Here is a 15,810-nt window from a genome sequence, read left to right as displayed (position 1 = left end):
TTCCAGAGTGGCTGCACCAATTTGCATTCCCACCAACCGTGTATAAGGAGAGATTTTACAAGATTAATTGGTTATGCAACAATTAAACTCAGCATCTACGTTTCTATGTAACAGAAATGATGGGTAACAAGATAAACATGGTTCCCAATCTTATTTAAGTTTTTATTTTGCGTATATGAGAGAGAGAGAGAGAGAGAGAGAGAGAGAAAATGAACGAGTGGGGGAGGGGCAGAGAGAGATGGAGAAAGGGAGAATTCCAAGGCTCTGCATGGTCAGCAATGCAGGGCTTGAACTCAGGAACCATTGAGATGGTGACCTGGGCTGAAATCAAGATTTGGTGGCTTAACCCACTGAACCACCCAGGAGTCCCAATTACTAATCTTACAGAGAGAAAAGAAATAGCAACATAATGAAACTTTTCCAATCCTCAATTCTTTCAACATGGTAAATATTGAGCCCCAGGTCAGGGACATTGCTTTGTATCCACTCAGAAAGCAAGAACATCTCTCTCCGTGTCCGCAAGCAAGATAACAAAACCCAGAACTTTGGATCACTAGACTCAGAAACAGCGGGCAAAGGATTTAAGAATCACGCTGGAGCATAAGCCTAACTGTACCGATGCCCATGTCCACGCAGTACTTTCTCACAAAGCCCTTTTGAAAACCCTACCGTTTATGCAAGTGTTCGTCCGCGACCCCTGAGAAATTGTTACAAATGGAAGTTCTTGGGCTCTACCCCAGACCTCCTGGATCAGAAACTCTGGGGGTAGGGCCCGACCATCTGTTTTAACAAGCCCCGCCGGTGACTCTGATGTGGGCTCCACTGGAGAACCGCTGGTCAAGGGCACAATAAGGTATGGCCTGTCGTGAACCCCAGATCAGAAAGGAGTCGGGGGGAGGGGGGGAAGCCAACCAGTTGGCGTGTAAAACATGCACAATGTTGTCCCCCGGCTTAAAAAACAGGTTTATGGAGAGGACATGATTTTGAAAGAACGAAAATCCTATGGCTTTTTGCTTTAGACGGCAAGAGAACTGAAAAAAGACGTGATCTTTAAAAGTATGAGTTTATTCTCCAGGGTTTTACACACCCACAAATCAGTGCTTTTATTGCAGCTATATCCAGGAGCCAAACACAACGTAAAATACGTACTTGTTGTTATCATACATGTAACACTTGTAAGAGATAGAATGGAACAGCATGATTTTTAAAGATTAGTTTTCAATGATTCAGTAAGCATATGGAAATTGAGGATAATTACAGAAATCGGTATTGAACTCTAAAATAAAAACATAAATTATATAAAAATAAAAGGGTAAAAAGTGTTTCATTTAAAAAACAAAAACAAAAAACAGTGGCTCATCATCTCTCTGTAGTTAGTAACCTAATGAAAACGAAAAGGAGTTAAGTATTATCTTCTCCATATTTAAAACAAAGTGGTTCTGTCCTTTTCACGAACAGCCAGCTGGAAGTCTGAAATGGAAGCCAGGGTTTGGGGTTCTGAACGTCTCAAATATTTTATTGCCCTGTGTTAGCTGATTCTTCTTCGTAACACTAAGAAATTTAAGTTGCTTGGATAGGAAAAACTCAAGAACTGGATGAGCAGTTAAATGAGATCCAGTGACCGGGACACCGTTACAAATGGCACCGAATCAGGACACACAAAGAGCTTAGTTCGAGGGCGAGCACGTTAAACAAAGACGAAAGAGGGTCATTTGAGAGCTTGACAACAATACATCTGGCCAAATGGCCTAGGTGTTTGCCAAGTACAAGGGTAACGAGTTAGTGAGTTAACGAGAAGCTAGATTCAAATTAGCTCCAATTTGGTTTACAAATGAACAATGCAAAAGGATTTCATTTTCTATCCTTTTCATTGAGCAGAAAATTGAAACCATATTCTACTGCTAGTGTGAACTTCTGATGTTCCTGAACTTGCCACCACAGTTTGGTTAGATTTTTAAAGATGAGTGGTAGCAGATGTTTGTCATCAATGTGACCGATACATAAATTTCCGAAGAACAGACTTGGATTTAATACTGGGTTATTACAATGACTCAGCATAAATAGCAGAGGTCCCTACAATTGTCCCCAGCTCTGGATCACAGAACAGTTTAGTGACCACTAAATGAAAACAAATTATGAAAAAAATGTTATTTCCACAATGCCTTTTGTTCCCCCCTCCCTTCGTTTGGATTTTCAAAAAAGCAGACCTCCTACTTTCTTTAAATAACCTTCTAACATTGTTTCATTGTTCTGTTTTCCCTGAAATAAATCAAAATTTTTAAAAACTTCCAAAAATCTGCTCATATTAATTGATCTCAGGTGTTTCTTTTGACAGTAAAACTACTTTTGTTTACTTCTGTAAAAGAAATGTCAATACTGTGCTATTTGCTTAGAGGATGGCTGAGTCCTTCTGGATCATTTTTAAAACGTGTTAGGTTGTTATCCAGTGTTCACGTAATGGAAATCAGTTCCTATAGAGTTAATGAATTTGGAACACTAATGATGTCATTAGACCTAGATGTGAAAGCCACGAACAAATCTTATAAAAATGACTTTGCGTGTTAACCTGTGTCAACACGACGTCACTTGATTTTGTTCAGTAACTGGTCGAGACGGGGAACGGAAAGAATCGAGCTACTGTGATCGAAACCAGTTTGACTCAAGGAAAAAAAAATAAGTCTACATTAAGTCTTTAGCCTACCAATCACTCTCTACACTCAGTCTAGAGGCCTTTTGCCACAATACTAAAATACAAATTCTTCACAAATTACAACTCTATCCCAAATGTTCTGATATGCCCTATGTTGTTTTTGAAATTCTACTAAATAATTGATAGCTTTACAACAGAATTTCTTTTATTTAAAAAATACTTAAATCCCTATCCCACAAAATGTTCAGAAACACAGGTAACTATAGAAAGTCAATGTGCATATACTGCTTTTATTATAATAATGACGGTTGTTAGCTGAATGAGAACAAATAATAGCTAAAAAGTTTTCAAATGATAGAAAAACACATTTGGGTAAGTTATGACACAAGTTTTTGAGTACGTAGACCATAGAAATAGAAATTTTTTTTTTTTTTGCACCAATTGCAAATGCAAAGTTAACGATAAAATCAGGGAAGTGAAAGGTCAAAAGGGGCCTTAAACATAGTCACTATCTTTTAAATTTTAGACAAAGGAGCTGAGAATAGAAAAAAAACCCCAACATATACACCATAACAGTCTTTTTTTTGTTTTGTTTTTAAATGACTTCCAATTTTAACTCTTTTCTAAAAGCATTAAGGGCACGGAGACCCTATTGTAGATTATGTATCATCTCCTCTTTGGCTATGAGGTGTGTAGTTTTGTTAACGAGAGACATCAGTGAGTTCAGTTTCTGAGACCAGTCATTTAATAAATTATTTGGATCCTTGGGTCTCTGGAAGTTGATAATTCCTGCCAACCTGTCTACTTTAGCAAAGATGGTCTTGTTAACTACTAGATTCGAAAGAAAAGCTTCTGACTCCTGCAAGAGAGAAAGACAAATTGGATTAAGACAGGATAATTAAAAAAAAAAAAAGAAAAAAAAAAGCGTAATTACAGGAAATAATTTAAGGAAAAATTTAAGGAAAGCATTTTCTGTCTTTTAAAAAAAAAATGTTTATTTTTGAGAGAGACAATGTGAGCGGGGGAGGGGCAGAGACAGAGGGAGGCACAGAATCCAAAGCAGGCTTCCTATAATAACGTATTTATTTTACTGCGAGTCTAGGAAATGTCTGCTCTTGGTCTACAATGGTCCCCCCCCCCCCCCCGCCAGCACATTATGCAGTTAATTTGTTTCCAGAAACACTGGGTTACTATATATGCCCTGTCACTTGGCAGCTATGTAACTAAGGACAAGGCACTTTACTTCTAAGGACTCTCTCTGGTCCTCGTGGTCCAGAAATGTGAGGAGCTGATGAGCCAACCAACGATCAAGCCTTTGACCTCGAACATCCGTGATTCCTCTTTTTTAGCTAAACTGGAAAACACCATGCGATGACAGAAATGGCTTTTAGCTCACATCACTTAACTCCTATCTCTGTGGTGGGTGAACATTCCAACAACAGGAACTCAGGCCTGAACGTAACATTCTTCTAATGTGACCTGGGCCCTCGGCAGGGGGGCTGCAGCAAAGTCTCCGTCACAGTTTACATCTCTATGGTTATTTCTGGGAACCCAGACATATTTATGACAGAAATATAAACCCCAGGCAAATGAATCAATGTAGAACTGCCATATTTCAGAGAAGATTTTAACTAGGACATAATATTAATGTAATTATAAACTTGGTGTTTAGGCTATTTTTTGATCCTCAAGATAGCCTGGAGAAACCTTCCGCCACCTAAGCTTAAAACTAAATAATGAAACAAAACTGATTTTCTCATTTGATTTTTGTAAGTCAGCTGATATTCAAAATGACTGGCTACAAACAGCTCATGCAACATTTACCACTTACATCAACAGACAGATCGAGAAGCTGGGCCATCCTCGTCATTGTTATCCTCGTGTAATACTTGGCCATTATTCTAATATTCTGGGGAGAGAACAGAGGGCATATGAAGGACGGGTAGCAGTTGTCGATAAAGCTAACAGCCCATTTGTTTTCATTTCCAAACAGGTTTAGTTAAAATGTCGGATTCAGGGGCGCCTGGGTGGCTCAGTGGGTTGAGTGTCTGACTTCAGCTCAGGTCATGATCTCACACTCCGTGAGTTCGAGCCCCGCGTCAGGCTCTGTGCTGACAGTTCAGATCCCAGAGCCTGCTTCAGATTCTATGTCTCCCTCTCTCTCTGCCCCTCCCCTGCTCATGCTCTGTCTCTCTCTGTCTCAAAGATAAATAAAAAATTAAAAAAAAAAAAAAGAAAGAAAGAAAGAAAGAAAGAAAGAAAGAAAGAAAGAAAGAAATGCAGGTATTTAAAAAAAAAAAAAATGTCGGATTCAGAGCTTTTGTTTCTCTAGAGCCCACCACGGTTCTAAAGTTCAACAACAAAGTAAAAAATTTGGGTATTTTGACTTCTGTAGTTATTTGGAAGTTATTCTGAATACTCTCCACAACTTTTTAAAAGCTTATTTATCTATTTATTTATTTAGAGAGAGACAGAGATAGCATAAGCATGGAGGCACAGAGAGAGAGGGAAAATCCCCAGCAGCCTTCACACTGTCAGTGCAGGGCCTGATGCGGGGATCAAACTCATGAAACCGTGAGACCATGTATGACCTGAGCCAAAATCAAGAGTCAGATGCTTAAGCGACTGAGCCACCAGTCGCCCCTACTCTCTCCAACTCTCTTTAAATATATATAGTCAAGGGCTGCCTGGGTGGCTCAGTCAGTTGAACATCCGACTCGTGATTTCAGCTCAGGTCATGATGCCAGGGTCGTGGGATCAAGCCCCGCATTGGGCTCTGTGCTGTGTGGAGCGTTCTTGAGATTCTCTTTCTCTCTCTGGACCTCTCCCCTGCTCATGCATGTGCTCGCTCACTCTCTAAAATAAAAAAAAAATAGAATCTATTAAAAATACATATATGTGGTCAAAACCTAGGCTTATCTTAACTAAAACAATGGTTAAAAACTATAACGATACTAAACTATTTTTGCTAAATGCAAGAATCTAAAGTTAAACTTTCCTAATTATGACACAGATGTTTAAATGGCTCAGATTCAAAAAATGATCGAGAGTATCTCAAAACACCACATTATCGTAACTGTTGAAAGGTAACTTGAAATTAAATGTCCCAATTTTCACTGGAAATGGTGCTCAAGTTAGAGACTTCCCTTTATTATTATGTTATTAACAAAACAACAGCATTCACAGGGAAAATGGGGAACAGTGGGAAGAAAAATGAATGGATCTTTGAAGAAGCCGTGTCTTCTCCCGTCTCTGTTAGGGTCCAGGGCCACACCAGCTTCTTACTTAGGAAGCAGGGGAATCATTCTGGACCCCTCTTCCTTCATAACTTTCAATTTAATCAGTGACCAAATTCGATTGATTTTCTTTCTTAAAATATTTCCACCTCATCCATTCTTCAATCCTCAGCTACTGCTTTGGCTGGAGCTCACAGGAGCCCTCACTTCGTCTTCTCAGTTCCATTGTGGTCTCTCTCCAAACACATTCTCCACGCTTACTGCTAGAGGGCTCTGTGTCAGATATGGGCCTGGCCACCGTCCTCTCGGTTTCCACGACTGGAGTATATACACCTTGTTACGTTCCAGACCCTTACCGTATCTCCGACTTCCTTCCTGGCTGAGCCCTGTTCTTGGAGGCCCTAGGGTTCCCCTGCTGGTCGGTGTCTCCATGCCTTTGCTCAGACTATCCCACCTGCACGCTAACCTGGTTCTCTTCTTACGAATCTTCCCTCCTGTGTCAATTAACCGCAGCTCTTGCCTGACTGTTCTTTCAGGCAGAACCAATCAACTTTCTCCTCATGCCCTACTCCATTCGATATATACTTGTACCCTAATATCTGTAACATTTTTTTAAAGTTTATTTATTTGTATTCTGAGAGAGAGCAAGAGCGTGTGCATGTCCACGAACGGGGGAGGGGCAGAGGGAGCGAGAGAGAAGCCCAAGCAGGCTCCACGCGGTCTGCAAAGAGCCCCATGCGGGGTGAACTCACAAACTGAAAGGACATGACCTGAGCTGAAATCAAGGCTCGAATGCTTTACCAACTGAGCCACCCGGGTGCCCCTGTAACGCTTTTATTTATAAATGCATCTTTCCTATGATTTCTGTTTAAGCTCTCTGAAAGCAGGGCCCAAGTCTTCCTTTCCCACATGCCTCAGCACTTTGAACAGTGTCTGGCACACAGAAGGCTCAATAGGATGTTATGTGAATGAATGCTGAGCTAATTCAATTTGTAGTGACACCAAGATCAAAGGTCAGGTTTAAGACATGTTACCCATTCTCCAAACCACCAAGTGAGTATCAGACGGAAAACACTCCTTTCACCCACAACTACCCCCCGCATTCTTAAGAATTTCCTGCTGGTTTATATGCCGTAAAATTTTGGATTCTCGAGAGGTCCCCACAAAATAAGCATGCTAAAACATAGTTTTCTGAGAAGCCAAAAATGGGGGAATGTGGTGGTGGGCGGGGGGAAGAGGGAGTAAGAGGGAGGTGATAAATTCTGATGTGCTTTGGGAAAATATACAATGAACATTTAAATAACAAATTTACATCTCTATTACATTGGGAATAGCCTCCCTATCTCCAAAAAATCCTAAAGCAAAGAACTAAAGACATAACCTCCAAAGAAACATTGGACTATCAAACTTAAAAATCAAAGTTTATGCTCAACTTTACTTCCAGGTTGGCAACTCTGTCATGCCTTTTTTTTTTCTTCACTATTTATTTTTTTCGGCCATCTCTGTGCGCAACATGGGGCTCGAACGCATGACCCTGAGATCAAGAGTCGCACACTCTTCTGACTGAGCCAGGTGCCCCATCCACCATGCCAGATTCTTACGTGTTCAACGACTCTGTTCTTCAGGTCTTTCCACCTTCTTTCACCTTCCTCCGTAGAACCAAACACATCAGTTGCCGGACTCTCGGGAGACCCTTTCCTTAATTCTAGTCCATAGTCTTCAACGAGCGTGGACCAGCGCATCAGCTCCATTGTGGTAAAAAGCTTTAAAAGATCCCTGTAAATTGTATAAAACTTAATATTCCCAATCTGTAAAAATTGTTTTATCTAATATAACAGCAAATGTTTAAAAACTGACAAAGACTGTACTTATAAAATCTCTACACTCAACGGGGACTCAAAGTTAGGACCCTGAGATCAAGAGTCGCACACTCTTCCGACTGAGCCAGCCAGGAGCCCCTGATTATTATTTATTTTGCCTACTTTACTATCATTTTTTCCATAGTAATTCTGAACGGAGCATTCCCCTACTTAACATTCTACCCCCTACTGCAACGTATTTGCCAATCTCTGGAATAATTAATGTAAACTTACTAATGAGGCAGATAAAAGAAAAAAACAGCTTTTAAATAAAAGCCCACTGTGCTTATGAAGCGTGTGTCTGTTTCATATAGTATGTACTTCTGAAAATCACGAAGCCCCAAATTACTAAAACTTTATCAAATGGTTAATTAACCAAAAGCTGCTAAAGTGAGCTTGAAATGCAACTTCTACTTGATAAGTGGTTTAGAACGAAGAGTGTAATTTCGAATACAGCGTGAAAACACATTTCGCTATTTTATGAACTCTAGCTTTATTCGCCAATACAATCCATCAGCAACCAAGTAAGAAGGTGCACACTTAGATTAACCAATTTTCTTTCATGATGGTGTTTCTGCTACTTTAGCTATAAACGTACTTACTTGTATTTAGGAATTTCTTCTAACTTCTTGTCGCCACTTATTCGGTGAACCAAATCTGACTGTTCATTGTCAAAAGGAGCCAAGATCACATAGAGGACAACACTTTTCAGAGCCTACAAATGTTTTATAACACAACGGATTATATGTAAGCTTAGAAACAAAATGGAAACTTTGGCAGGAACTAAAAAAAATCACCAGAGAATTGTCTATATTCATGTTTGGTATTGTACTCAAGTCTTAGGGAATAAACACCCTATCAAGCTGATCTTTACACAGTGGCTTTCTGTCATAAGTTTTTCTGGAGCAATTACGTAAATCCTCGCTAATCTGAATTACTCTCTGGGCTGACATCTTTTTCGGTGACAATGTATACAGAAAAAGTTCTTATAACAAGTTAGCAGCACAAATGTGGAATAGACCTATCAACTATTTGAAACAGTATTGTGAAATAATTTTCCAAAGTAATGCCAGGTCTTGCTTGTAACCTTATTAGCAAGTGACCTGCTATACATATTTACTTTCATTTATTTTATTATTTTTTAACTTTTAAAAATAGTTATTTTTGAGAGAGAGAAAGAGTATGAACAGGGGAGGGTGAGAGAGAGAGAGGGAGACACAGAACTCAAAGAGGCTCCAGGCTCTGTGCCGTTGGCACTGAACCCGACACAGGGCTCCAACCCACAAGCCTCAAGATCATGACCTGAGCCGAAATTGAATGCTCGAACCCACGAGTCTTGAGATCATGACCTAAGCCAAAGTCGAATGCTGAACTGATTTGAGCCACCCAGGTGCCCTGTATTTTAAGTAACCTCTATACCCAACATGGGGCTTGAGCTCACAACCTCAAGGATCAAGAGTTGCATGCTCTACCCACTGAGCCATCCAGGTGCCGCTATACACACTTTAAATAGCAAACCTACATTCTTCAAAAGTGACAAAGAATTTAGAGTATCGCCACAATTTGTTTGAATCAGTAAAGATAAACTGAATTGTCAACACACTGAATAGAAAGCAGCACCATACAACTGCTTATGATTACTGAAGTTAAACTTAAAATTGCAAATTCTTTCTAATAAGTATCGACATCCAGTATAAGAATATATTCTTGGGGCGCCTGGGTGGCGCAGTCGGTTAAGCGTCCGACTTCAGCCAGGTCACGATCTTGCGGTCCGTGAGTTCGAGCCCCGCGTCGGGCTCTGGGCTGATGGCTCAGAGCCTGGAGCCTGTTTCTGATTCTGTGTCTCCCTCTCTCTCTGCCCTTCCCCCGTTCATGCTCTGTCTCTCTCTGTCCCAAAAATAAATAAACGTTGAAAAAAAAAAAAAAAAAAGAATATATTCTTACCTGTTGCCACTTTTCACTTTCTGCCTGTATACAGGGAGTATCATATATTGCTCTGTAGTGCTTACAAATAGACAAATAGGACCCCTCATGTTGATCCAGCTGAATCATTAAGTTATAATATTTCAACTTTAATTTCTGGAAAAAAAAAAGTTGATAAAATAAATTGGGGCTTATGGTTTTTTCCCCCAAATACTCCTATAGTAAACTTGTAGTTAAGAGACATGCTTACCTCTGTATTTTCTTCCTGGAAAAATTTGGTGTTTATTTTCTTGCTGATGATTTGTGTACGAATGTAATCCTTCACAGCTAGACAGAGCCTCATCTGCTCCAAAATAAACTCCACTCGCTCTTTCTTTTCCATTGATCCGTAGGTTTCCACCTAGCGAAGTCCCCAAGTAAGTTTATATTTGTTAATTTTTAAAAACTGCAAAGTTAAATGTATTAAAACATTCACGCCTGTCCAATAACAAGAAACTTCTCGCACACTGACAGAGTACTGATGATGATCTAAAAAGCTGGTTTCCTCCAGGAAATTACAATTTTAAAAAATATATACTAAATGGCTATTTTTTCTTCTGGCATAAAAAGTTCTGTGAATTTTCACCTACGTAGTTAACAATAGTAGAACTATGTAGTTAACCTATGTAGTTTAACCGCCATCACAATCGAGATACAGAACAGTTCTTTCAGCCCCAAATACTCCCTCGTGCTACCCCGTTACAGTCACGTAGTTCCCCCACTTTGAACCCTCGACAGCCAATGATTCTGAAACAACAGGTCCATTCCTTTTTACGGCCACGAAGTGTTCCACTGTGTGGAGGAACCAGTTTATCCACTCCCCGGCTGAAGGACAGCTGGGCCGTTTCCAACCTGTGCCCATCACTAACAAGGCTACTCTGAACACCAGTGGACAGGTTGAGTGTGAACTTAAGTTTTCATTTCTCTTGGGCACAAGAAGTGGACTGCTCGGTCGTCTGGCAAGCATACGTTCAGCTTCGTAAGAAACTGCCAAACTGCAGACGATGGCCCTTTCTCACGATGGTCTGTGGATGGCACTGTGGCCAGCGCCGATAATGCCAACGGCTCAGCCGATGCCAGGAAAAGAAAAAAAGAAAAAGAAGGAAACTGCCAAACTGTTTCTCAGAGTGACTGCACCATTTCTCATTCCCATCAGCAACGGATGAGAGTTCTCATCACTTCGCATCCCTGCCAGCGCTTGGTATTGTATTTTTTTTTCTGAGCTGTTCTAATACGTGTGTAGGGATATCTCACTGTGGTTTTAATTTGCGTTTTCCTCATGGCTAGTGAGGAAATTACAATTCTGAACCCAAAATACGATGCCACTTGCAGGCTATTTATATAATAAAAAAATTAAGGAAAAAAAGAGGTTCTAGCCTTTTTATAATTCGGATAACAAGGCTGACATGACTCCAAACGGATGCAGGATGTACAGTTACAGTCAATATGCAACAGATACACCATAGAAAACCAGTTATGTCAAATACTATAAAAACATTTTTAATACTTGGTACACACATATTGCAAATGAATTTATAAAATGTAGAATAACAAAGTAAAATGAAGTAAGGCTATTATTATTAGGTCTGAAAAGGTTTTTCATGGTCTTTGTAATTTTTTTATTAAAGAAAATAAAAACGTATACACTGATGAATGTATGTATGCAAATCCCTAAGGAATGAAACCATCGATGTTCCATCTATGTATGTTCACTCACTCTGCATGTGTCAAGCATTTTGAAGCAAATTTCAGGTAACATCTCACATTTATTTCAGTATGTATTTCTAAAAGAGAAACTGAAAAAAAAAATGATCATACCTAAAAATTTCTTAGATCACTAAATATCTAGTCAGTCCTCAATATCTCATTTAATTAAATCAGAATCCAAATAAGGCTTATACTTTGCAAGTGGTAGGTAAGTTTCTTTTAGCCTTGCCATTTATTTATTGACAAAATCAAGCCAATCATCCTACAGTTTCCTGGAGTCTAAATTACACTGACTGCATCCCTGTGGTATCATTTAATAAGCTCCTCTGTCCCCAGTGTATCTTGTAAACTGGTAGTTAAACCTAGAAGCTTTATATAATTGAGGTGATTTTTTCTGGCAAGAATATTTCAGAGGATGTTAAATCGTGGGGCACATGATCCTCCTGGTTGAAAGACAAAACTATGGAGATGGTAGAAAGATCAGTGGTTGCCAGGCGGTGGGGGAGTGGAGAGAGGGAGGAATAGTTAGAGCATAGAGAATTTTTAGGGCAGTGAACTATTTTGTACGGTACTACACTGATAAACACACATCATTAGACATTTGTCAAAATCCACAGAATGTACAACATCAAGAGTGAACCTTAAGGCAAACTATAGACTTTGGGTGATCACGTGTTGACACAGGTTCATCAACCGTAACTAACGAACCACTCTGGTTCGAGATGCTGGCAGGAGGGGAAGTGGTGCGTGTGTATGTGTGGGTGTGGGGGGGATGGTGCATCGGGGGCTATATGGGAACTCTCTGTACTGGCCACTCAACTTTGTTGCGAACCTAAAACTGCTCCAAAAAATACAGTCTTTTAATTAAAAAGAAGAAAAGAAGTTTGAAGTCAAACAGAACTAGTATGAATCTGAACTCTACCAATTCTTGGCAATGACTTTAGGCACATTACTTAATCCTTTTAAATTTCAGTTTCCTTGGCAGAAAAATGGGGATAGAAATAGTGTCGTGTGTGAACATTAAATAAGATAAAGTGTATAGAGAACTCAAGACATGCTTCAAAAAAAAGAACACAGACAACGCAGAGCACACAAGATCCTCTCAGTATTATGGTTTCCCTTCCTTTGGCTAAAATGGCACATGACTGAAAAATCAGAATAAGCAATTTAACTTACTGGGGAAACCGTGATGGGCCAAAATTATAAGCAAAATTTTGAGTGTAGTTCAGGTACATTTTTTTATTAGGGAGTCTATGGCTTTTCTCAGATTTCTTAGCTCTTTGCTATCTCATTTTAAGATCTCTCCTAAAAATCTGTCCTGAAACATAGCAAATTATGATGCAATTTGTCTTTGTTAAACCAATTTAGTCTAGAAATTGACCAACAATCAAGTATTCATTTAAAACGAAACTGATGATTAACAGCAAATCCCTAACGCATCAGTAAACAGTACATGAATTACTGATTTAAGTTCTAAAGAGGATGAAAATGTTAAAATAATAGCACACATCAAGACTGATTCATTGCTTCTAACTTTTCTTCACAACTTTTTTTAGCAGTTTAGTTGGGACCATAATGACATAATTCTCAGGTACTTGAATAACCCCACCCTCCACTGCCCTCACCCTCAACCTTGGTAGTTTTGAAGAAGTGACCAGGTGCCAAAATAAGCTCTATCTACAAGAAACACTGCCGACTAAATATCAGGATTTTCACATTCTAAATACAACTCCTTACCTGTAACTCTTGTAAAATGGAGGCTGCCTCTTTCACATCACCATTTTGTTCTTTTATGGTTGCTAATGTTTTAGTCAGTCGAGCACGCTCAATTTCAACATAAATCTACAAATATGAGAAATCTGTATTATGAAAATTCTCAGATATGTATTAAAAGTTTTTTAAATGTTTATTTTTGAGAGTGAGCAAGCACACGAGCAGGGGAGGGGTGGAGAGAGAGACTGAAACGGCGAATCCCAAGTGGGCTCCGTGCCGTCAGTGCAGAGCCTAACGCGGGACCGGAACTCATGAACCATGAGCCAAAATCAAGAGTTGGACACTTAACCAACTGAGCCACCCAGGTGCCCCTAGTTTTGAGAGAGAACAAGTGAGTGAGGCAGAGGGGCAGAGGGAAAGAGAGAAAGTTCAAGCAGGCTCCAAGCACAGGGCAAAGCTAGATGCAGGGCTTGATCCATGACCCTGGGATCTTCACCTGAGTGGGTGAAAACCAAGAGTGGGATGGTCAAGGGGCACCTGCGTGGCTCAGTCAGTTGGGCATCCAACTTTGGCTCAGGTCATGATCTCGCAGTTCATGTGCTGTCAGCTCAGGCCTGGAGCCTGCTTTGGATTCTGTGCCTCCCTCTGTCTCTGCCCCTCTCCTGTTCACGCTCTGTCTCTCTCTCTCAAAAATAAACAAACACCAAAAAACATTAAAAAAAAAAAAAAAAAGTGGGATGCTCAACTGACTGAGCCACTGAGGTGCCCCCAAATGTGTTAAATTTGTGTGCATGTATGTGTGTGTGTGTTAAAATTTTAAAGGTAGAATTGAACTATTATTCAAACCAAGCCTAATAGTATTTATCATCCAGTTATGGTACACTTTATCCTCCATGTACAAATACAGCTGTGTGATTTTACATCTCACAATCACATAATTTTTTAACAAAATGTTTCTACAAAACATTATCCATATTTTGTAGCTTTACTTTGAGAACCTAAATATGAAATCCTTGTGTTTAATGAGTAATAGAACCATATGCTATGTTAAATAGCACAGAAAACAGCACAGTGCCTTTAAAAGAATTATTTGAGGGGCTCCTGATTGGCTCAGTCAGTAGAATATGCAACTCTTGACCTTGGGGTCATAAGTTCAAGCCCCATGTTGGGCACAGAGCTGACTTTAAAAAAAAAAAAAAGAAAAAAGATAAAAATATCTGATCTTAAGTATTAAAGTTATGAGCATTTTTTGCAGCTATGTAATGTTAGATGATATAATTTCCGACAAATTAAACATAAAAAATAGAACTACAGCCTAATCGGGAGGGACACCTGGGTGGCTCAGTAGGTTGAGTGTCCAACTTCAGCTCAGGTCACAATCTCACAGTTCGTGAGTTTCAGCCCCATGTTGGGCTCTGTGCGGACAGCTCAGAGTCTGGAGCCTGCCTCGGATTCTGTGTCTCCCCCTCTGTCTGCCCCTCCCCCGCTCACACACCATCTCTCTCTGCCTCTGAAAAATGAATAAACCTAACAAAAAAAAATTTTTTTTAAAGAACTATAGCCTAATCAAGTCTAGGGAAGTAATTTTCATGTTTGGGCTTGCTTGTCCCTTCAGCCTTTGCTCTGCAGCAACCCTTTTTCCCACTCCACCCCCAAAAACCTTAATCTCCAAGAATAACAAACTACTTCCACTTTCCTAAATGTTCCATGTGTTTCTTACTTTGACATATTTGTATAGAATTTTCCCTATGTCTAAACTGCCGTTCTCCCTATGCCCCTACCCCTGTGAATTTCTATTCTTCTTCTTTTTTTTTTAAATAAAGTTTATTTATTTGAGAGACACAGAGAGTGTACAAGTGGGGGAAGGACAGAGAGAGAGAAAAGGAGAGAATTCCAAGCAGGCACCACGCAGAGCCCTTATGTGGGCTTGATCCCACGAACCATGGGGTCGTGACCTGAGCTGAAATCAAGAGTTGGACAGTCAACTGACTCAGTCACCCAGGTGCCCCAAATTTCTATTCGTTTTTTTAAAAAAACTTTATTTAAAAAAATAATTTTTTTTAACGTTTGTTTTTGAGAGACAAAGAGCACTAGCAAGAGAGGGGCAGAGAGAAAGTGAGACACAGAATCTGAAGCAGGCTCCAGGCTCTGAGCTTGTCAGCACAGAGTCCGACGCGGGGCTCAAACTCACAAAGTGAGAGATCACGATCTGAGCTGAAATCAGATGCTTACCTGACTGTGCCACCCAGGCGCCCCAAAAACGTTATTTATTTTGAAAAAGAGAGAGAGTGCACACGAGTGCGGGAGGGGCAGACAGAAAAGGGGAGAGAGAGAGACTCCCAAGCAAGTTCCACACTGTCAACACAGAGCCCGACGTGGGGCTTGAACTCACGAACTGTGAAATCACGACCCGAGCTGAAATCAAGAGTTGGGCACTTAACTGAGCCACCCAGGTGCCCCAAATTTCTATTCATTCTTAAAAAGCCAGCTCAGCCATCACATCCTGCCTCTGTGACATGGGAACGGCAGACCCACTGCCACTGTCGAGAGACAGCGCAGTGACTATTTTTCTGATGGATCTCTTTGCGGTGTTAAAGAACAGCGTCATGTTCATTCTGGATCTAGCACAACACAGGTGCTCAATAAACATTTACTGAACTGATGGGACAGTCAAACCAAGACC

At 40.1% G+C, this 15,810-nt stretch overlaps 1 protein-coding gene and 1 non-coding gene across 2 annotated transcripts in view; one reads left to right on the top strand and one right to left on the bottom strand.

Moving 5' to 3' along the window:
* Positions 1-1,044: 1,044 nt before the first annotated feature.
* PSMD12 (proteasome 26S subunit, non-ATPase 12) overlaps positions 1,045-15,810 on the bottom strand; it is a 30,536-nt gene continuing 15,770 nt past the window's right edge. The window contains exons 5-11 of the mRNA XM_043585052.1: positions 13,152-13,256; positions 9,919-10,068; positions 9,690-9,824; positions 8,348-8,460; positions 7,488-7,662; positions 4,482-4,559; positions 1,045-3,509 (exon numbers count right to left, since the gene is read on the bottom strand). Coding sequence (XP_043440987.1) covers positions 3,300-3,509; positions 4,482-4,559; positions 7,488-7,662; positions 8,348-8,460; positions 9,690-9,824; positions 9,919-10,068; positions 13,152-13,256 — 966 coding nt within the window. The 3' untranslated portion in view covers positions 1,045-3,299. The remainder of the gene's footprint in view (positions 3,510-4,481; positions 4,560-7,487; positions 7,663-8,347; positions 8,461-9,689; positions 9,825-9,918; positions 10,069-13,151; positions 13,257-15,810) is intronic.
* LOC122486216 lies at positions 10,704-10,790 on the top strand. Its single transcript, XR_006298066.1, has one exon. It is a non-coding gene; the product is annotated as a small nucleolar RNA SNORD35 (small nucleolar RNA).

The sequence above is a fragment of the Prionailurus bengalensis genome, chromosome E1, assembly GCF_016509475.1.
Source record: "Prionailurus bengalensis isolate Pbe53 chromosome E1, Fcat_Pben_1.1_paternal_pri, whole genome shotgun sequence".
In the NCBI taxonomy this organism is placed as follows: domain Eukaryota; kingdom Metazoa; phylum Chordata; class Mammalia; order Carnivora; family Felidae; genus Prionailurus; species Prionailurus bengalensis.
The sequence above is the reverse complement of the archived record's forward strand: the minus strand, read 5'-3'. Positions and strand labels throughout refer to the sequence as shown.